The sequence below is a fragment of the Canis lupus genome, chromosome 11 (assembly GCF_011100685.1).
Source record: "Canis lupus familiaris isolate Mischka breed German Shepherd chromosome 11, alternate assembly UU_Cfam_GSD_1.0, whole genome shotgun sequence".
Classification (NCBI taxonomy): Eukaryota; Metazoa; Chordata; class Mammalia; order Carnivora; family Canidae; genus Canis; species Canis lupus.
The window spans coordinates 35,298,412-35,322,348 of record NC_049232.1 but is presented as its reverse complement, the minus strand read 5'-3'; the positions used below and the strand labels follow the sequence as shown (position 1 = coordinate 35,322,348).

At 36.0% G+C, this 23,937-nt stretch overlaps 1 protein-coding gene across 10 annotated transcripts in view; it reads left to right on the top strand.

Annotated features, from left to right (window-relative positions):
* The window catches only part of FREM1 (FRAS1 related extracellular matrix 1), a 164,745-nt gene that overhangs the window by 74,312 nt on the left and 66,496 nt on the right, over positions 1–23,937 (top strand). For all 10 annotated transcript variants that reach the window (XR_005366776.1, XR_005366777.1, XM_038552420.1 and 7 more), the window contains 5 exons: positions 3,766–4,018; positions 8,319–8,513; positions 9,608–9,793; positions 16,141–16,337; positions 20,387–20,609. Coding sequence is in view for 8 of the 10 variants with exons in the window: in XM_038552420.1 (XP_038408348.1) it covers positions 3,766–4,018; positions 8,319–8,513; positions 9,608–9,793; positions 16,141–16,337; positions 20,387–20,609 (1,054 nt within the window). In the remaining 2 variants the exon portion in view is untranslated. The remainder of the gene's footprint in view (positions 1–3,765; positions 4,019–8,318; positions 8,514–9,607; positions 9,794–16,140; positions 16,338–20,386; positions 20,610–23,937) is intronic.

Below are 23,937 nucleotides of genomic sequence, written 5' to 3'. Positions count from 1 at the left end.
GTTCATATAGAAATGAACCATCTGGTTTGGAAGCCTCTTTTATGGAGGGGAGAGAGAGCACATGTATGCGAGTAGGGTGGGGAGGAATAGAGGGAAAGGGAGAGAATCTTAAGCACAGGACTTGATCCCATGACTCTAAGATCATGATCTGAGCCAAAATCAAGAGTTGGATACCCAAATGACTGAGCCACCAGGTACCCCTGGTTTGGAAGTTTCTTTTTTTTTTTTAAAGATTTTATTTATTTATGCATGAGAGAGAGGGGCAGAGACATAGGCAGAGAGACAAGCAGGCTCCCTGTGGGGAGCCTGATGTAGGGCTCGATCCCAGGACCCCAGGAACATGACCTGAGCCGAAGGCAGACACTCAATCACTGAGCCACCCAGGTGCCCCTATTTGGAAGTCTCTTAAGAGTTCCTGATAGAACTTGAAACATGTCGACTCCAAACAAAAGTATACTTGTTTACATCTGAATGTCTCAGGACAGGCAATAAACAACAAAATTATACTGGTGAAAAGGGCATAATACTTTTTCTTTCTAATCCATTTAAAGATTAAACCACTCTGATCTCAAACCTAGATACTTAATTTAAAAAGATGTGGTATATATATATATATATATATATATATATATACACACACACAATGGAATAGTACTCAGCCATCAAAAATGACATATTGCCGTTTGCAACCATGTGGCTAGAACTATAGGGTATTACACTAAGTAAAATAAATTGTTCAGAGAAAGACAGTTATCATATGATCTCACTCATATGTGGAATTTAAGAAACAAAACAGAGGATCATAGGGGAAGGGAGAAAAAAAACAAAATCAGAGAGGGAGAAAAACCATAAGAGACTCTTAATCATAGGAAACAAACTGAAGGTTGCTAGAGGGAAAGGAGGTATGAGGTAACTGGGTGATGGAAATTAAGGACATGTGATTTAATAAGCATTGGGTATTATATAAGACTGATGAATCATTAACCTCTACCTCAGAAACTAGTAATGTATTATATGTTAACTAATTGAATTTAAATAAAACCCCCAATTGGTTCTATGCATAAATTGATTCTAATATTTTTGAGCTATAACACTCAGAAATATTTATTTAGCAACTGGCTGGATTAGGCTAGCATCACTGGGCTTTTCCTTCTTGTGTGGAAGAAGCCATGTATGTAGTGCCCCTTTGTGAATTCCTGTACCATATACTCCTTTCTGAGATATATTCGAAATGATTTTTCCCCCTTTTGACAAATGATGAAAAATTTGCACATAAATGTTGATGGGAATCCCTGCATGTCTCTGTTGAGTGACCACTTAAATCCATAAACAAAATTCATAGGATTTGCAAGTATTTATAGTTAGTGACAAAGGAAGGTATGCTGAAAGAATTATCATGCCCCAGAAAGAACCACTAATGACTTTTATCTACCAAATATTTCTGTTTGAAATTTGTCAGATCTTTGTGATATGAAATTATTATTAGTGGTAATAATGTGTTTGTATGGTATTTTATGGTTAGTAATTAATTTAGGTTGATTATATCCATCTATTATTTTTAAGTAGATGAAGAAGAAATTATCTCCATTTTAAGGCAAGGAAACTTAAGTTCAAGAAGTTTCCATGACTTTCCCCAAATCATTCGACTATGTAAGCAGTCTGTTTATTGTGAATTTTTAGACAAAAAGGGCCATGCCCTTGGAAGCCAATTAGAAGTACAGGTAACTTTTGGACAATTATGTGTGATTGTTTTCTATCCAGGAAGAATGTTAAATTCTGTTGCCTTTGGGCTTTATTATCCTTTGAAAACTGAGGCTATTTTGTGTTTTGTAAGGTGGTCATCATGGATGTATTGGTGCCATTCATAGATAGAGTCAGGAGCAGTAATAAAGAGGGTCCTTAATGAATCCACTCAGAGGACTTGAACAAAGATATTGTTCCCTAATAAGCCAATAGAAAATAGAATACAGTATTGCATACTTTTTTTACCTTTGATTAAATAAATAAATCTGAGTTTTTATTACCCCATCTACCCTTTAAAGGAAAATATGAAAATAATTTCATGTATACTTATTGTAGAGTTGTTAGCCTGTTTAAATAACAGGGTATCCAGAGCATAAATACATATTTACCTTCATTCATTTATTTACTCTATAAATATTTAAGAAATGCTTTCTATATGCCAGTGCCTATGATAGATGCTTGAGATACGATGATGAACATGACAAAGAAAGTCTCTGTTCAGTTAGAGATTATAGGCAGGGGGTGAAGGCAGACATTAAGTAGATTATCGCTGAAATAATTAAAATATGGATATATCTACAAGTAAATGAGGTGCTAAAAGAGAGTAAATGGTAGAAGTCCCTAAATGAGTCTGAGTTGTCTAAGAAGTTTTCCATGAAGAATCCAAATGTAATCTGAAGGAGAGGGTAGGCAAGCCAGGAGCTGAGGCAGGGTCTACAGAGCCACAGGGCAGAGAGAGCATGCAGAGATGGTGCAAAGACCCAAGATGGGAGGAACTCAGTGTCTTTGGGTGAAAAGGCAGTGGGGTGGCAAAGGCCCGCAATTACATGAAGTGAGGCCTAATACATTCCTAATACAGTCCTAGGAAGCTGCTGCTTGTCCCCATATGGCAGTGACTTGATGAAAGCCACATTTTAAAAGGTGAAAGATATACACAATCTAAAGAGAAACAGAGTTATGAAAGCCACATTTTAAAAAGATCACCATGGCTCAAGTGAAGGGGCCTGAAATGTGGGATTGAGAGTATCTGCAGGTTGGACTTGATAACTAAATGTGTAGCAGATACACCAAGTTGAGACCATGAACTCAGAGGCAGAAAGTTCCTTCATTCTTGCCTTTTTGGGGTCCCTGGGTGGCTCAGTCAGTTCAGCTTCTGACTCTTGATTTTAGCTTAGGTCATAATCTCAGGGTCAGGAGATCAAGCCCTGTGTCAGCCTCCATGCTTAGCACAGAGTCTGCTTGAGATTCTCTCTCCTTCTTCCTCTGTCCCTCCCCCCAGTCATGCTCTCTCTCTTTCTCAAATAAATAAATTTTTTAAAACATTTTAAAAAAATAAAGGACTTGCCTTTTCAAGTGTCTGGGTGATTCCTTTAGATTCAGAGAGCCAGAGTGATTCCATATTGCTCTTCTTTCCTTTCTACTTAGAGCTTTATTTTCATACAGTGAGAGAAAAATGTTTCATCAAGTTGAAGTCTGGGATTGATTTAATGGTTATGGAGTTTCAGAGTTAACTCAAAATATTTGAAATAAGCTGTTGCTTATTATAAGTTTAGAGAAACTTCCTGGGTGGCAGGAAGTTGAGGGTGGAGGAAAGCTTTGTAATTGCCAAATAATTTGAAATATAAATAACTCTGATGTGGTAAATGTAAATGCATCAGACCACAAGGACCAGATTTCCTCTAGAATATGTGTGAATTTAACGAAGGAGGATAGGGACTTCAGTGAAGACTGATTTGTATTACATTTATATTTTGTCTGTCTAGAAATAAATGAGAGCTTTGAGTCCCAAACCATAACCATACTCTTCCATTTCTACCTAAAATGTCTCTCATGTTGGCCATTTCTTGCAAGATGGTTCATATGGGGAAAAGACACAGCCTGCTTGGCCAAATTCCACGGTTATTGTTTCATGTGTCTGGAAGATTGAAAATGCCTGTCATTCCAACTATGAGCTATGGTTTAACAGTTGGGCAATTTGTCATTGCTTTCTTTTTCTTGAAAACATGCATTCCCCCCAACCAGGTATTCCCTGTAAATGATGAGCTACCAATCCTAAAGACTGACCTCATTCCCATGATGCATTGCTCAGAGGGCGAAGAGGTAGTCATCACCTCTGAATACATTTTTGCTACTGATGTGGACAGTGATGACTTGAAACTGATGTTTGTGATTGCTCAAAAGCCTCAACATGGGGTGGTGAGGAAGGCTGGAGTCACAGTGGATCAGTTCTCTCAGGGAGATGTCATCTCGGGGGCTGTGACGTACAAACACACGGGTAAGTGACCACACGGCGACTAGTGTGTGAGCGGATGCAAGCACCACAACAGTCATAACGCTCCTTTTTGCTGGGGGCTCTGATAATCTAAAAGTCTTAACGCTTGTTTCTGTTAAAAAAAGCAACAACAGTAGCAGCAGCCTGTAACCCATTTTATAAGCATAATCACCATATTTAGAAGGATTTCTGATCTCAGTAACATAGTGAATTTCCAAGAGTGGAGAAGGAGCACCTATTATTGCTGTTTTGTTCCTGATGCTTCTACTGAGACCTTTAATTCACCCTGGGTCGTTTGCATTCCCTTTTTGGTCAATTCAAAAAAGACTTCATTTGACCATCACAGCTTTGGGATCCATAAATCATAGCAGAAATGCCTGAAGTAAGCACCCTAAGATAATTATATTGCTAATTTTAATAGGCATCTGGCTGGCTTGATCCATAGAGCATGGGACTCTTGATCTTGGAGTTATAGGTTCGAGCCCCATTTTGGGCACTGAGATTACTTAATAAAAAAGATTTTTTAAAAAACACAAGTTTACTTGATTACCATCAAGTTCCTAAGGAGTAACTTTTTTGTCTTTTGAATTCCTGAAAAGCAAAGGTGATATCTTATGGTTTTGAATAATCCCACAGCATTAGACAGCAATGAACACAGAGTAATGATACAGTAAAAGCTTGTTTATTAGCATTGTTCTTTCATTTCTGGCATCACATTATATTGTTACCCAGATGGCATTTGTCTGCATGTCAAATGTACAAATAAGAAAAATATTAACTCAGCATCTGTTATCTGCAAGACACACTACTGGGCACTGTGGGCTACAAAGGAGTATAATCCAGACTCAGCTGCAAAGGACTTTCAATTTAAATGGGTAGACAGACTCACTCACGTGTCACATATCTGTACCTCATCAGTCTTTGCCTCTTGCACGTCTTCTGATCTCTGGTTTGAGTGCACTTCCTCGGTAATAATACTGTATACTTCCTCTAAACACTTTTTATTGCCACTCGATTACAGTTTCATGTGTACTCATCCATATGCTGCTCTCGTGTGTAGATTCCATGGGAAGCAGGATGGGGATAGAAGACCAGGTAGGGCACAGGGAATAAGAGGTTTCAGAACTCAAATCACTTCCTTATTTGAAAACACATGGAGAATACAAGCAGTCAGTGTGAGAGCCTTGAGGAACCCAGAGTAGGGAGACTGAGATAGAAAAGGCTTAATTGAAAATGGGGAGGGGGCATATTGTGAAATAGTATTTTTATCTGTACTTTGGAAAACCATGATTTAGTAAGATACCAGTTGTTTTATGGCCAGTTAGTTAGTATGGCACATTTTAATCACTGTGCCGGACATCTCTTGAAAAAATGGTATCCCTTTATCTTCCTAAGTGTGTTTAGTCTTAGGAAGGGTTTCACTGGTTATTGCCCTGTCCTGGGGAGCAGAGTCCACTTGCCCGATGTCTTTCAAGGGTCCACACCTGGGTGCCTCATTCGGATTTCCTCAATAGGTCTCAGATAGACTGGCAGAAAAGGGGCTGTAGCCCGATAACTGTTGGTTTTAATATAAATTTAACATCGGTGGCAGGCTAAAGCAGCATAGATAAATTGGGGGTGAGATGAATCTGTCTTCTCTTCCAGTGCTTTGCTCCAAGTGCTAAACAGCAGGTGTCCATCTTTATATCTCTTCCAGCGTGATGGCCACATAAGGAAGTATGAACTAATTTTTTTTAGAACACTAGGCAAATTACTTGAGATAGATGGGTATTTTGTTGTTGTTGTGTTACTATATTAGCAGAAATACTTCCAATTCAGAAGATGGTTTGTTATTTGAATGATGTGTTTCCTTGTAATGTTCTAGCAATTACTCAATTGGTAATTATTTAGCATTGCCTGGGAGAGAGTATAAGGACCACACAGTACTGGAGGACCTAAAGTTTTAGTGGCTCTGCTTTGCCTTTATGTGTTGATTATAAAGGCTACCTGAGAATAATTTTGTCACCATTATTTTTTTTGCTTTCCATGATGATAAAAATAATACTACATGCCATTAAAAAAAAACTTGGAAAGCATGGAAAATAATAATGAAGTTTTGAAAAATCACCTATCTACTTCTCAAAACTGGTCACTGTTGACATTTCAGTATTACAGTACTTTGTTTTCTTTCTTCTGATCATAAGTTTTTACATAGTTGCCTATCATGTATGTGCAGTTTTGTTAATTACTTTTTTCATTGAGCTTGTGAGCTAAACATTTATTAAGATATTTATTAAATGTTATGAAGTTCTTGCAAATGTAAGTTTTAATAATTGAATAATATTTGATGATGTAAAGTTACATCATCAGAGAATCTGCTCTTCTCCCAACATTAAACATGAAGTCATTCCAACAAAAATTTTTAAATAACATTGTGGTCAACCATTTTAAATATAAATCACACGCTAAGACTATATTCCATTTGAGGCAGAGAATTCTCCACCCATGATGCTCAGCCTGGCTTTTCTGTAAATGTATCCAACACTTCATTATATTTGAAATTACAGTTACGGAAGGCACTATGTTTGCTTTTTTTTTTTTTTTCTTTAAAAAAGCTGTTTATTCTTCCTTGGAATGATTTTTCCACTTCTCTTCTTGGCTCTCTCTCCTTGCAGATTCTCCTTTCTCCATCCCAGTTCTCTCCTTCATCTGCCTGGTAAAGTACTCATCACTTAATGCTCAGGATAAAGCCAGCAGAGCCATCTGGAAAGACTTCTTAGACTTTCTCTGCCATGTGTGCCCTGCCCCCACACCCCTGTCCGCCAGAACTTTCATCTTTCTTCACTTGCAGCTCCGTGTGCATAGTCAGGCTGAGATATAGGAATTTTCCATTTAATTAGTAAAAAAATGAGTTCATGGTGGCAATTTCACATGGTTCCTCTTAATACATACATACACCTGTGATACTCTAACAAGCTGCTTTTCTTTCTTTGCCATGAGATTGTGTCAGTGCCTGGCCCATAATAGGTCTTTTGGCATTTGACATTCTTTTGAACTGATTTTGATGCTTTCAAAATGTCTGCCTGATTCTCTGCTGAAGAACCCAGAACACTAATTATCACACAAGAGCCGTTAAATATATATTTATCAAATGAATGAGGAATAAATAGGCTTTATTCCAATTTATTTTTAAATAAATATGAATAAATGAGAGGCATCTTATAATTGTTACTACTCCTAAACTTAAAGGCAGATTATTTAATTCTAATTCTCTCCACTTCAACTTTATTTTTTCTTACAAGCCCAGTTTTCTCATTCTTCAATCATTGGTTGCTCCGTAATATCATCTCTTGATTTTCCTTGTCATTATTTTAAGTGGGTAGAATAATCCCAAGAACAGTACAGTGTATATTTGACCAATGTGTCTTGTGAAAAGACCAATGACATCCCTGATCTCTTGTGCTCTGGTCTCATCAAAATTCCAAACGAAATTGCTTCCTTCTTGGCACTTTCAATGTTATGCATGAGAATTACCAAAAGCGCATCTGCAGAACATTTCTGTTCCCTGGATCTTCTACCTCTGTGCTGTTAGTTAACCAAGAGCAGATTGGCTGGTTTGCTGATAAACTATCTAATCCTCACATTTTTTTCCCTTCTACCTCTTGCTGCTTCAGTTGGGGCCATATTAAATCCCACATGCATACCCCTAAAGAGTAAAAGGAAAACAAAAATAAATGCCACCTTTTTCCCCATGTCCTGTTGCCCTTTTGTTAATGTCTTGGCTATTATTTAATAAGGAAAATATTGAAACGAATGACAAAAATGTGGCTCATCTTTCTATTTCACCTTCCCAGCTTCTTCCGTTGCTCCTAACTGTGGTGGCATGGTTGATGGTTGTTCGTTTAAGGTAGTTGATGTAAATGGGAAGACAATCCAGTTGGAAGGACAAGGGTGCCTTCTGCTCTCCCTGAGGTTGGTCCTAACACTAGACAATCAGGAAGGAAGAATGAAACCATCACTAGTCAAGCTTTTTGCCTCTCCTTGTTCATTTGTGAACTGTCAGACCCTTGTTAGCCTCTTTTTTGCCCCTCCATATGGTGAGAGATGGCTGGCCAGGATTTCACCAGAGGCAACAGATGGGCAAGCATTTTTTCATTATTTTCACAACTATTTCCTTTCATAGAGATAAAATTGAATTTTGCAGGTTACCCACCTAGATTTCCTTCCTTGCCATTGTACACATGTAGTAGAGAGGTAAGTTGGTTTCATCTTAGTATTCTATATTTTTATAGAGTCAGTTTTCAACTGTAGTTGTGTCTTCCAGGTGGTGAGATTGGCCTGGTGCCTTGTTTTGATACCATTACATTGGTGGTTTCGGATGAAGAAGCTGGCCCTTTTGTGAATGGCTGTTGCTACAATGGGCCTCATCCATCTATTCCTCTTCATGAGTCCTTTCCAGTGTATGCCCTCAACATCACAGTACATCCAGTGGACAACCAGTCACCTTCAATCGCAATAGGTGACAATGTTTTTTTTCTACTAATGTTCCATCATCTCATCTGTGTCATACCTGTGGTTTAGTGAAGAATTGAACTTGAATTATAGTTAAAATAGGAAACTACCATGCAGAATTGTCTGAGAATTGCCTCAACACAAATTTGCAGAAAACTCCATATGTTTAAAAGATTACAAGGCAAAAGAATTTATTTGTTTAAAAATATGGATAATTCTGTATGGAGAGAGAATGTGTGTTAGTGAGTGAGTGTGTGTGTGTGTGTGTGTGTGTGTGTGTGGGAGGGGATGAGGACAACATTGGAATCCTCAAATACTCTGGTTTTATTTCACGTGGGAAAATATCATTTGCCTGCTAGAGAGGGAGTAATTTATTTTATCCATAATAATTTCTATTAGAGTAGAATGAAAATACCAGAGAGACCATTTATATACATTTAACCTTATTTGCTTTTTAGAAAGTCATCGCTTCATAGGCATTATGTATATGTTTTGTCTCTTAGAAAAAAAATACAAGCATATGTATGGATGTTATTGTAATTTGCAAACTATCTCCCAAGCAATGTTCTGGAAAGGAAGCATTATCCCTGCAGAATAATTAAGCACCAAGGCATGAAAAAATGTTCGTTATGAGCAATTCATAATAGCTCACAGGCAATTAACGCTCTGACAAACAGAGGTAACAACTGATCTTGAGGAGTACATAAACTACATTTAGTGGCTTATCATTAAAACAGTTTGGCAGTTCTTATTTTCATTTGTCACTTCTATAGACACACAAGGGAAATCAGAGTTCCTTGAGAATGACTAAAGGGCTGTACTAGAGCATTTAGTATTTCTGCTGTCTTTCCATTATTGTTTGGCTTGCTTGTCCAAGAAAAAAAATATAATTCCACAAGTCAAATTAAATTCCACCCATTACCCCCGAATATTTTCACTGTAAGGAGAAATTATGCCAAAGGAAATGAACAACTCCCATGGAAGTATATTTGCATATGGGAGGCTTCTCTGAATTGGAATTGCAATCACTCCCTTTTGTCTTCACTATTCTGATTAGAGGATTTCACGCTAAGTCATAATTGCGTTATTATTTGCATGCAGGTACCATGTTTGTGGTAGATGAGGGTTTCTCCGCAGCCGTTACCATTAACCATTTGTCCGCCACTGACCCTGACACTGCAACAGATGACTTGGAATTTGTTTTGGTTTCTCCTCCCCAGTTTGGCTACCTTGAAAACACACTTCCTTCTGCAGGTTTTGAAAAAAGCAATATGGGCATAAGCATAGGTAAGTCATTACTTTGTGACCAGAGATAACCCACCTATGTCTACAGATCTCACTGGCCAGATCATGCTCAATGGCTGGGTAGGAACTTAAAAATGTTCAAAACATTATGTACACTCAAGATATTATTATTATTATAGTGGATACTTTTGAATATTATTGTTTCTCATTTTGATTTTCAATTTGAATTGCCCCATGTATGTGAGTTACTTCAAAATAAGTGGAGATTTCACTTATGAAAACTCTAAGAATAAATATGGAAGAAAGAATGTTTTAAAAGACCTTCATTGCAACACGAAATACTGTAATAGAATTTAGATTTATCTTGAAGTTGGATTTATCTTTGATAGATTTATTCTATCAAATCTGGTGGGAGCTCATAAGTCTCCTTCTCTCAATCTTTTAGCATTTTTAATAGACATTGGTAGAAAAGATTAGGACATGTATCATGGGTGTAACAGAGAGAGAGCCTGAAATGTTGAAGGTGATGGCTTTAATTTTGAAACTAAAATGTGTCTCAGATATTTATTTTTATTTTTAAAGATTTTATTTATTTATTTGAGAGAGTTCAGAGCTAGAGAGAAAGAAAGAACACAAGCAAGTGGAGCAGGAGAGGAAGAAACAGACTCACCACTGAGCAGGGACCCAGTGTGGGGCTCGATGCCAGGACCCCCGGATCATGACCCAAGCCGAAGGCAGACTCTTAACCAACCGAGCCATCCAGGAGCCCTGTGTATCAGATATTTAAATAGCTCTTGTATTTCAGGCAATAACAACCAAAACAAAAACAGACATCAAAACCAAAACTATTCAAATACAACACCATTTATTTATTCAAAGACAACACTTTAGAAATAAATGAACTAAACTATTCTTTAAGTACCTTTGAGGCATATCCAGTTTAAATATGAGAGAGGCTAGTTTTACGATTAATTGCACTAATAGAATGACTGACTGCATAGGAAAAAAAAGATCCAACTACATGCTGCCTACAAGAGACTAACTTCAGCTTCAAGGGCACACAGGCTCAAAATGAAGGGATGGAAACAATATTCCATGCAAATGGAAACCAATAGAGAGAAGGGGTACTTATAACCGATAAAATAGACCTTCAGTCAAAACTGAAACAAGAGACAAAGGTCACTGTAAAATGATAAAGGGGTCATTTCATCAAGTGAATATAATAATTGTAAATTTATGTGCATACAACACTGGAGCACCCTATATTTAAAAATATACCAACAGATCTGAAGGAAGTAATGGCAATAATGCAGTAATAGTAGGGGACTTCAGTACTCTACTTTCAACAATGGATAGATCATCTGGACAGAAAATCAATAGGGAAACAGTGGAATTAAACTGTACATTAGACCAAATGAACCCAGTGGACAAATACAGTAGTACATTCCATCCAACAGAAGCATAATACACAGTTTTCTCAAGCATGTATGGAACATTCTCCAGGATAGATTATATGAAGTGTCACAAAACAAGTCTTAGCAAATTTTAAAAGATTGAAATCATACCAAATATTTTTTCTGACCATAATAGTATGAAATTAAAATCAATAAAAGGAGGAAAAGTAGAAAATTCACAAATATGTGTAAATTAAGATACTGCTGAACAACCAATGAATGGGTCAAAGATGAAATTTTCTACAAGTCCTGAGTTCTGATCACAAGGGAAATTTTTTTTCTTTTTTTTCTTTCTCTTTTAATTGTATCTATATGAGAAGACGGATGTTAGCAAAACCTTTGTGGCAATCATTTCACAATACATGTAAACCAAACCATCATGCTCTACACAGTGATGTATGCCAATTATTTCTTAATAAAACTGGGAAAAAGAAATTTTAAAAATTTTGAAACAAAATGCAAGCACAACACACCAAAATATCTGAAATTCAGCAAAAGCAGTGTTAAAAGGGAAGTTTATAGTGATAAGTACTTAAATTAAAAAAAAAAACAAAAAACAACAACTCAAATAAACAACCTAACTTTATAACTCAAAGAACTAGAAAAATATAAACAAAATAAGTCGGGACGCCTGGGTGACTCAACAGTTTAGCGCCTGCCTTCGGCCCAGGGCATGATCCTGGAGTCCTAGGATCGAGTCCTGCATCGGGTTCGTTCCCTGCATGGAGCCTGCTTCTCCCTCTGCCTGTGTCTCTGCCTCTCTCTCTCTCTCTGTCTTTCATGAATAAATAAATACAATCTTTTAAAAAATCTTTAAAAATAAAAAGAACAAAATAAGTCCAAAGTTGGCAGAAAGAAGGAGACAACAAAGATTATGGTAAAAGTAAGTGAAATAGAGATTAAAAAAACAATAGAAAAGATTAATGAAACTAGGACATGGTCTTTCAGAAGCATAAACAAAACCTCAAAAGCAAAAGCAAACCTTCACCTAGACTTACCATGAAACAGAGACAACTCAAATAAAATTTGAAATGAAAGAAGAGATATTACAGCTGATACCACAGATATACAAAGGATCGTAAAGAGACTACTATGAACAATTATACATCAACAAATTAGACAACCTAAAAGAAAAAGATTAATTCCTAGGAACAGACAACCTACCAAGTCTGAATCATGAAGAACTAGAAACCTTGAAAAGACTGATAACAAATAAAGAGATTTAATCAGTAATCCAAAACAACCTAACAAAGAAAATCCCAGAACCAGATATTTTTACAGGTTCTATCAAAATTTTAAAGAAAAATTAACAGTATTCTCAAATTCTTGCAAAAAATTGAATAGAAGGGAAAACTCCCAAACTCATTTTATAAGACCAGCATTACCCTGATACCAAAACCAGGTAAGGATACCATTAAAAAAACCACAAACCAACAATATCCCTGAAGAATATAGATGTAAAAATTTCTCCCAAAATATTAACAAACTGAATTCAGTAGCACATTAAAAGAATCATACACCATGATCAAAAGGAAATTATACCTAAGATAGTAAGGATAGTCAACATATGCAAAGCAATAAATATGATACACCAAATTGATAGGAAGATACAAATTCTATGATGATCTCTATAGATGCTGAAAAGGCATTTGATAAAATTCAACAATGTTTTATGATAAAAACTCTCAACAAATTGGGTATAGAAGGAACATACCTAAACATAATAAAGGCCATATGTGATAAATTCACAACTAGCATCATACTTAGCAGTGAAAGGTTAAAAACTTTCTAAGATGACCAAAACAAGTGTGCCCATGCTTACTGTTCCTATTCAACATAGTACTGAAAGTCCCAGCCAGAGTAATTAGGCAAGAAAAAGAAATAAAAAGCATCAAAATAAAAGGGAGAAGTAAAATTGGCTCTGTTTGTGAATGATATTATATGGAAAATTTTTAAAGATTTTACCAAAAACCTGTTAGAACAACTCAGCAAATTAAGTAGTTTTAGGATACAAAATCAGGGATCCCTGGGTGGCGCAGTGGTTTGGCGCCTGCCTTTGGCCCAGGGCGCGATCCTGGAGACCCGGGATCGAATCCCACGTCGGGCTCCCGGTGCGTGGAGCCTGCTTCTCCCTCTGCCCATGTCTCTGCCTCTCTCTCTCTCTCTCTCTGGGTGTGTGACTATCATAAATAAATAAAAAAAATTTAAAAAAAAAGGATACAAAATCAACAGAAAAAGATCAGTTGTATTCTATACATCAATGATGAACTATCTGAAAAAGAAATAAAGAAAACAATTTCATTTACAATAGCATAGAAAACAATAAAATGCTTAGGAATAAGTTTAACCAAGAAACTGAAAGACTTATACACCAAAAACTTTAAGACAGAGTTGATATCCTGATGGAAGAAATTGTAAAAGGCATAAACAAATGGAAAGATATATTCATGAATTGAAAGTGTTAATGTTGTTAAAAAGTCCATACTACCCAAAGCCATCTATAGATTCAAGGCAGTCACTACCAAAATTCAAATGACATTTTTCACAGAAGTAGAACAATCGATCCTAAAAGTCTTTTGAACCACAAAAGATCTTAAATTGCCAAAGCAATTTTGAGAAAGAACAAAGCTGAAGTCATCATGTTTTCTGATTTCAAACTGAATTACAAAGCTATAGTGATCAAAACAGGATGGCATTGACATAAAAACAGGCACATAGATCAATAGAACAGTATAGAGAACTCAGAAGTAAAACGACTCATATTTGGTCATTTAATTTACATCAAAGGAGCCAAGAATATACACTGGGAAAAGGACAATAAATGGTGTTGGGAAAATTGGACAGCCACACACAAAGGAATGAAAATGACCAACCAATGACTTACACTGTACAAAAAATTATCTCAAAATAGATTAAAGACTTCAAACCTGAGATTGTAAAACTCCTAGAAGAAAACATACGTGGTAAGTTCCTTGACATAGGGCTTGGCAATGTTTTTTTGGATTCAACACCAAAAGCAAAGGCAACAAATGCAAAAATCAACAAAGAAAGACCACATCAAACTAACAGACTTCTGCAGAGCAAAAGAAACATTCAACAAAATGGAAAGGCAACCTGCAGAATGGGAGAAAATATTTGTACGCCATATATCTGATAAGGGATTTATGCCTAAAATGTATAAGGTACTCAGGCAACTCAATAGCAAAGGAGCCCAAATAATCTGATTTTTAAAATGGGCAGAAGACTTGAGTAGACATCTCTCCGAAGAAGACAGACAAATGGCAAACAAGTATGCGAAAATGTGCTCAGCATCACTCATCATCAGGGAAATGTCAGTCTAAACCACAATGAGACGTCACCTCCCACCTGTTAGAATAGCTTTTATCAAAAAGACAAGAGATAACAAATGATGGTGAGGATGTGGAGAAAGGTAACACTTGTGCACTGTTGGTAGGAATGTAAATTAGTACAGCCACTATGGAGATTTCTCAAAAAATTAAGAATGGAACTGCCATGTGATCCAGCAATTCCATTTCTGGGTATATATCGAAAGGAAATGAAAATGGGGTATCAAAGAGATATCTATACTCCCATGTTCATTGCAACATTATTCACAATAGCCAACACATGAAAACAACCTAAGTGATCAGTGATGGATGAATGGATAAAGAAAATGTGATCTTGGGGCAGCCCAAGTGGCTGAGCGGTTTAGCACTGCCTTCAGCCCAGGGCCTGATCCTGGAGACCTGGGATCGAGTCCCACGTCGGGCTCCCTGCATGGAGCCTTCTTCTCCCTCTGTCTGTGTCTCTGCCTCTCTCTCTATCTCTCATGAATAAATAAATAAAATCTTTTTTTTTTTTTTAAAGAAAATGTGATCTAAACACATAATAGAATAGTATTCTGCTGTAACAAGAAGGAAATCCTGTCATTCTCAACAACACACATGGACCTTGCGGGCATTATGCTAAGTGAAATACATTAGGGAAAGACAAATACCATATGATCTCACTTATATGTGGAATCTAAGACCATTAAACTCAAAGAAACAGTAGAATAGTGGTTACCAGGGGCTGAAGGGTGGGGGAAATGGAGAGATGTTGGTTAAAAGGTGCAAATTTATGTAAAATCCAGGGATTTGAGGTACAGCATGGTGACTATAGTTAATACTCTATTATATACTTGAAAGGTGATTTGAAAGTAGAGTTTTAATGTTCTCACTATGACAACAACAAAATGGTAATCACATGAAGTGAATGATGTGTTAACTAAACTTATTGTAACATTTTATAGTATGTGTATATCAAATCATGACATTGTAAAACTTAAACTTACAATGTCATATGTCAGTTATATCTCAGTAAAGCTGGGAGAAGAGATTTATTGCATTAAAGGTATGCAATTTGGCCTGCGACCTAATGCTCAACCTAGAGCATTTTTCTCTTTTGATTTAAGGTAATGTCAAAATACCAAAACAGCTAATTCCATTCAATCCAACCTGTTGCTTGACATCAATTAGGCAAGTGATTGACTGACTCTTGTTTTGCGTTTACATGAAAGAGATAGTCTCTTTCTTATTCAAGTATTATAAGAACTCTTCATATAGGAGCAGTGGTTTTAATCAAGGGAAGGTCTCTCTTACATTCGTTCCAACTATATAAAGAACAGTCATGAAGTCCCTACACATCCTGCTTAGCAGTTATCGGCCTTCTGTTCTCCATGCAAATTTTATTCCTTCCTTATGGTTTATGGATATCTGTTTTTATGTTGATGGCTGACAGACATTATAGCAGCTCCTGATACCTAATTCTGAAGTCAGCCGTGATGATATCTTATTTGCTTTTCTGAGAAATAGGCTATTGGGTTAAGGATTAAGAGCCAGTTGCTTGGGAAAAAATGTTTTTCTTATTTACCTGCTCCCTGTTGATGTGCTCTAGCTTCGTTCCCGTGGAGAGACATGAAGGCTTTGCACATTAACTATGTGCAGGCTAGGCATCTAAGGATGGAACCGACGGCTGACCAGTTCATGGTGTATGTCACAGATGGGAAGCAACGCTCCTTGGAGATACCATTTTACATTATAATCAACCCCATGAATGATGAAGCTCCTGACTTTGTAGTGCAGAATATTACTGTAAGAAAGATAACAGAATTTTCCATTTCTTTTTTTTATCATTTTCTGATTTTATTATGCACTTAATACATTAAGTTGATAAGGAATGGGGAGAGCAGTAATCTATATTATATAATGCAATTACTTGAAAAATATTATCCTAATAATAATGATGGTATGATTATAAGTGCTAACATATAGAATTGCATGGATGCAATTAAGTTGCATATATATAGGATGGAGTACTTACTAGGTTGTAGGTACTATTTCAAGTCCTTTACATGTGCTTGTTTTTAGTACTTACAAGGTTTTTAGGATGATGGTATTATTATGCCTTTTAGTAGCTAAAAAAAAAAAATGAGGCACAATGAGGTTAATTTATTGGCCCAAGATCACAGAACTTGGAAATAAGTGGCATATAGGGAATGGTACATAGGGGATTTGCACCCAGGCAGTTTGATTCCATAGCATGGCCTCTTAACCAAAGGACTCTTAATTCACATATATAAGGCATCTTTTTATATAGCTACTTTTTAAAAGATTTATTTATTTTGCTAGAAAAGGAGAGAGAGAGAGAGAGAGAGAGAGAATATGAGTGGGAGAGGCAGAGGGAGAGAGGCAGGGAGAGAATCCTCAATCAGACTCTGCTGAGCTTGGAGCCTGACACAGGGCTCCATCTCACTACTCTGAGATCAGGGCCTGACCCGAAAGCAAGAAACCACCTGTGCACCCCTTTATATAGCTATTTATAAAGATATATGGAATGAAAAAATTCAATTTGAATCATTTTTTATGTAGTTTTAAAGCTATCTTTCTATGATGTTTGTTTTATTTAAAAATTCAGATAGTTAAAATGGCCATGATATCACTTCTCAGATAACACCCGTTGTCCTAATTCACATGTATTAAAGCATATTTTTATGTAGCTGTTTTCTAAAAGCTATTTTTATACTGTCTTTAAAAATGTAATAATATGGGCAGCCTGGGTGGCTCAGGGGCTTAGCCCCGCCTTCAGCCCCAGAGCCTGATCCTGGAGATCTGGGATTGAGTCCCATGTCGGGCTCCTTGTATGGAGCCTGCTTCTCCCTCTGCCTGTGTCTGCCTCTCTCTCTCTCTCTCCTGAATAAATAAAGTATAAAATAAAATAAAAGTATAATAATAAAAATACATGGTCATGCAATTTAGAATAGTGAAAAACATATGCAATGAAATATGGCAGTCTCTCTCTTCTGTAGCCTCTACCTACAGCCACTCCCATTGATTGAGTTTTAGTAATTCTTCAAAAATAACTTGTGCACATGCCAGTGATTTGTGTGTATGTGTGTGTGTGTATAATATATATGCAATTTTTCTGTATTTACTTATAAATCAGGGATCCTATTATGCCTACTATTCTGCTTTTAAAAAATCTAATTAGGGAATCCGTGGGTGGCTCAGTGATTTAGCGCCTGCCTTCAGCCCAGGGCGTGATCCTGGAGTCCCGGGATCGAGTCCCACATCAGGCTCCCTGCATGGAGCCTGCTTCTCCCTCTGCCTGTGTTTTGTCTCTGCCTCACTGTCTTTCTGTGTCTCTCATGAATAAATAAGTAAAATCTTTTTTAAAAAATCTATTTAAATATATTGGAAACCTTTTCATATCAGCATAATAATCTTTTAAAACAATTCTATTTTTTACATATGATTAATTAAGACATGTGTACCACAAATCTTGGTTAAACGGATCAGCATAGGCTTTGGAGTAAGAGGGACTTGGGTGCTGCCGTTTACTGGTTGTAGGGTCCTGGATAAATTATTTCTCTCTATCTTTCTGTTTCCTTATCTGCAAACTGTGTATCAAATCCTTAAGGGGTACCTATGATGATCAATGTCGTCAGGCTCATACTAGACCCTTAATAAATAGGTACTGTTTGTATTATTGCTGTTATGTTGGGCATCTTTTTTCGGACATTTACCAAAGCAAATATTATCTATTTTGAAACCATTATCTAGTCTTATTTGTCACTAAATATTATCAAATTCTAAATACAAAAGGCTTCATTTGATCTGAATTTTCTACTGTCTCTTCATGGTATATGAGAGTCATCTCATGAAGAGATTTAAGAGCCAGCTCCTATACTTCCTCTTCTGTTGGCACATGAGTTTCTCTAGAGAGCACTTCAGTAATTACGAGAGAGAGGAAAAACTCTACAAATGAGTCTTCTATACCTACCTCTATTGTCACGCATCTATCAAGAGTTGGAGTTTCTGAAATAATTAGGCCACTGGGAAATTGTCCCTTGCTCTTCTTGGAAAGTAATCATACTTATATTACCTGTTCACTCCTTAGGGAAGCTGTTGAAGAGTAACAAATATGGAGGCCCATGTATTACTGGCAGAGCTGACTTTCATCTTTAAATGATTTTAAAAATAGTCATATTTAGCTTTTTTGGGGAAAAGTGTATTTCTTGTAGACAGTTGAGCTTCCATCAAGTTGGGCTGCAACTTGCAAAAAACGATGAGGTTTTAGTTTAAGATATTATAATCCATTTCAAACTGCTCTTCTAGTGAGTTGCTGCATTTTGTGTATATTGATCTAAACCTTTCATTTGTGATCTCAATAGATTCATTGTGCAAAAAAGAATCCCAATTTTTCCAATGAAATGTCCCAGTTATATTGTAAAGTAATTTACCGTTTTCTAAATAAGAAAGCCATATATATAGTGAGCCCAAGTCCTAAGCTTGATTGAAAAGCTTGATATTTTAGGTTGCTTTATTAAAATTCTTGGAGAAAAAGGCAAGTCACCATCAAAGATGATTTCACAATTACATCATTGCACATTAAATTATGATGCCATCTTAGTCCTCAGTAAGGACTAAGATACAAGAAACCAGCATCATTTTAGCCCAAGTATCAGAATGGCAAGTGATTCTTCTTCACTTCACTAGACACTGGTAGCAGGAAGGCTGTCTCAGTAAGAGAGGCTGCAGAGAAAGGGCATTTTCACAAATCTAACCAATATGTATCCTTTAAGGCTACATGCCCACTCTACCATGAAGACATCTCTGGTCTTCTCCACCCTTTTGCACTTCTTGTTTGTCTATATTTAGTAGCCCTAAATAATTTTCTTCCTTGCATTATAATTATTGATGGACAGGCCTTCATGGTTTCATCTGACTTTGATTCTTTAGAATCTTCTTATTCCCCACAGCATGAGACCCAGTGCATTGCAGATTACCGATAAGCATCTGTTAAGTGTATACACTCTGATTGTTTAGATCTTGCTATGTTTCAAAAGAGGAAACAAGTATTTCTTTGTTCTCTTTATTCTTGCCATGAGAAAAAGATTGAGACAGCTAAGTACCATGTCAAGTTATAAATGGCTAGATCCCACCCGAAATGAAAATAGTCAGTTCTCTTTGTCCTTAAAGGATTATAAAACCTGAGGTGGGGGATAGGGGTGGGAGGAGTTATTTCAGGAAAATTGAGGCATAAGGACTGTGGAGAGGTGCGGGACCCAGAATTAAACTAAACACTATTATGTATCCAGAAGCATCCTTCTCAATTATTGTTGATTACAATTGAAATACAGAAGGTTTTCCTGCAATGGCAAAATAGAAACATAAAATACCCCTGGTGCACAGAACACACATTCGTACCATTTCTAATGCAGAAAAGAGAATTGTGAAAGCAACATGGTTCAGGAAGTTAAAATAACAGATTAGGATCTGAAGGTGAAGGGTCTACATTTAGTTTTACAGTTGAACTCTTGACTTCCAGAAAGCAAGCATTCTTTTGATTGCTTTTCCCCTGATTTTTGAATTATCAGGAAAAAAGGTGTGTGTGTGTGTCCTTAATGGTAATGAATAAACTGCTTTGAAATCTTCAGAGAAAACCTGAGAGAGATTAATAGATTTATCCTTTTCTTCTAAGCTCATGTTAAATAAGCTATTTCTTTTTATGACTCATTACACATAAATTTCAGAGAAAATTTGCAGTAGGATATCTTAAACTTATTTCTTTTGAGCAATTTGCTAAAAGAAAGACAAATTTTAGTTCTACACAACTGACTTTCTGACTTGCTTTTGCTTAGGTGTGTGAGGGTCAGATGAAAGAACTGGAATCCTCCACCATCAATGCAGCTGACCTGGATGTTCCCAAAGACCCCTTGCTGTTCAGCATCACTCATAAACCACGCCATGGCCTCCTCATCAACAGGGTGCTTAGCAAAGACTTTCCTCAAAATAAGCAGTCTGTCAACCCTGGCCAGAAGCACGAACTTGTTCAGAACTTTTCCTTGGAACTTCTCAAGAAAGGTAGATTATGTTCTATTTATATTCATTTATTTTTGTTGATTTAATAATGTTGTCCATAAAAGATAATAATAAATCTTATATATAGGAAGTGAAGAAATAGCATTCAACTGCTTTATTCATTTATCCCTCAAGGGTTTTCTCTGGGCTCTGGGTTAATATAGGGCATGAAGCCTCAGAGATAGTGGGTAGTTGAAAAGGAGATATGTTTTCTTTCACTTTGGGAGCATCACTAAAAATGATATTTGTGGGGCACTGGGATGGCTCAGTCAGTAAGTGTCTGACCCTTGATTTTGTCTCAGGTCATGATCTTGTGGTTGTGGGATTGCGCCCTACATTGGGCTCCATGCTCAGTGGGGAGTCGGCTTGAGATTCTCTCTTTCCTCTCCCTCTACCCCTTCCCCTGCTCATGCTCTCCCTCTCTCTCAAGGAAATAAATAAATCTTTAAAGAAAATGACATTTGTGCATTTGTGATTTTGGGTATTTTAGCTCCAACTTTTTCATGTTGTAATAAAAAATTCCTTTTTAAAACTACTGAGATCATGGAACCTAAATTTGAAGAGATTTGTCGGCCAAAATTTCTATGTTTGAAACAAATATAGAACCACATATAATAGCTCATTATTCTCTGTGGAGATAATTTGTTCTTTAAGGAAGTGACACATTGGAATAGCAGCCTGAATTATTTTTTAATTACTCTTTTTAAAAAATCAATTTTATCCCATTTTCCAAATATAAACATACTTTTAGATGTAGGAGAAAAGGGTGGTTCTAGAATCACTGCCTACTTTCACTCTCCTTCCTGCCTTCACATATTGTTTCCCCAATCTGAACCCTGTTTGCTAGGCTAACCAACACCATGCCTTCAGAACCAGGTAACTTCTGACCTCCCCGTGGAGCCTCCCCCTACACCAGGCTTTCTAGACCATCTCTTTCCCATGCTGGCTCCATCCAGCACTGGTTCAGCACTTTTTAAATTTTTCCATTCCCCAGCCAGGGCAAGCTCTCTGCCCCAAAGTTTATTTTGTAATAGTTGTACAGTGTCCTGGCACGTTTGAATTTGAAAAGTTAATTCATATATTTCTCAGTTTTTATCAATTGCAAAGAAAGAAATTCTGGGGCTTAAGAGATGATATTACCGAATCAACAACCGTGTGTATCAAATAATACAATATGTTTTTACAGTGGTTATTTTTTTTCAAATTTGACAATGGAAAATGAATAATCAAATTTTACTCTCAAGAAAGCCTGCTTTTAATTGGATATTATTATTTAAATATTATATTATTTGGTTAATAAGCATGCATATTGGTAAAGTTTGCAATATACAATGATTTTGAAGAAAAAATGGTTTACATAAATTAATACTTTGGTCAATAGCTTGGTAACATTCTCAGAGATTAGATTTTTGTCTTCATTTTATTTTTGATTCATTTATGGTTACATTTTTAAAAAACTTTAATATATTCTCACATACATCCTCCCATGCCAAACATACAGAACTTATAAAACTGCCACCACATTATGTAATGTTTTTTTCTTATCAACTATAATAAACTTCTTACCTTTTAGATGCTAATTGAAAAGATGGTTTGTAATAACTAGCTTTTCATTGTATAGGAGAACTACACTGTAATTTTATATATCTTCTATTTTTAAATGTGCAGATAGCTTTTCATTTCTTGATATTACAGGTTATACATAAACGTATTTTGCATATGTTTTTGTAATGTAAATCTTAGACCATATCTCTTAGAATTTTTTGGCATAAATTTTTATAATGAAATTACTTGGTAAAAAAAAGGTGACCATTTATAATATTTTTAGGGGAAAATTGCCATTGCATGATATACATGGGCATGCCTATTTTCCTAATCAAGAGAGGATATTTTTTAAAACTTTTGCATGTTTGATAGTCAATAACAGTCTCTCACTGTTATCTTAATTTGAAATTTTTAGATTATGAGTAAGATTTACCAAACTTTTGTATTTATTGACCATCTATGTTTCACCTTTTGTAAATTGCTTGATAATGTCCTTTGCTCATTTTTCCATTGATTTATATCAACTTATAAGAGATGATTAAATATTAATGTTTCGTTTTTTTGTCACATGTTACAGATATGTTTTTCTCTATTTTATTTGCCTTTTAATTCATAGTCTTAAGTACAGAACTCATAAATTATGAGTGGTGTAATTCATCATTATTTTTCTTTCCTTTTTTTTGTTTTTGTATTAGGAAGATGTTCTACATTCAGAAATAAGATATTTACTTGTGTTTTCTTCCAAATATTTTAAAACATCTTTATTGAGATATAATTCACATGCCATAATATCCACCCATTTAAAGTCTACAATTCAGAGGTTCTTTTAGATATTCATCATCATGATCATTTAGAGAACACTTTTATCATCCCCCAAAAGAAATACTATACTCATTAGCAGTTATTCTCATCCTTTTCTTCGTCAACCCTTGGCAACCAGTAACCTATTTTTTATCTTTATAGATTTGTTTATTCTGACATTTCAGAATCATATAAATAGAATATATGACCTTTTATAAGGGTCTCTTTTATTTAACATAATGTTTTCAAGATTCATTCACATTGCAGCATGAGTCACTACTGTGCCATTCCTTGTTACTGCTAAATAATATTTCATTGTATGGACATACTGCATTTATTTAATCCATTCATCAGTTGATGGATATTTGGGTCTATTCTGTTTTTGCTGTTAACCTTCATGTATACATTTTTGTATGGGTATATACTTAGATTTCTCTTAGGTCTGTATCTAGGAGTAGAACTGCTGGGTCATATGATAACTCTATGTTTAACATTTTAAGGAACTGCTAGACTGTTTTCCAAATTAGTGGCATCAGTTAACATTTCTACCAGTAATGTAAGAGAGTTCCAATTTCTCTGTATCCTCACCAATGTTTGTTACTATCTATCTTTTTATGATAGCCATTCCGGTGGGTGAGAGATAGTATCTCATTGTGATTTTGATTTCATTTCCCTAATAGCTAATAGTGTTCGGTATCTTTTCATGAGTTTATTGGCTATTTGTCTATGTTCTTATATCTTCTTTGGAAAAAGGTCTACTCAAATCTTTTGCCAATTTTATAATTGCGTTGTTTTTTTTAATCACTGAGTTATAAGAGTTCTTCATATATTTGGGATACTAGACCCTCCCTTATCAGGTATATGATTTGTAAATATTTTCTCCAGTGCTGTGGGCTGTTGTTTTGCTTTCTTGATAGTGTCATTTTAATTTTGATGAGATCTAAATTATCTGCCTTTTTTGGTTTTGTTTTGGTCACTTGTGCTT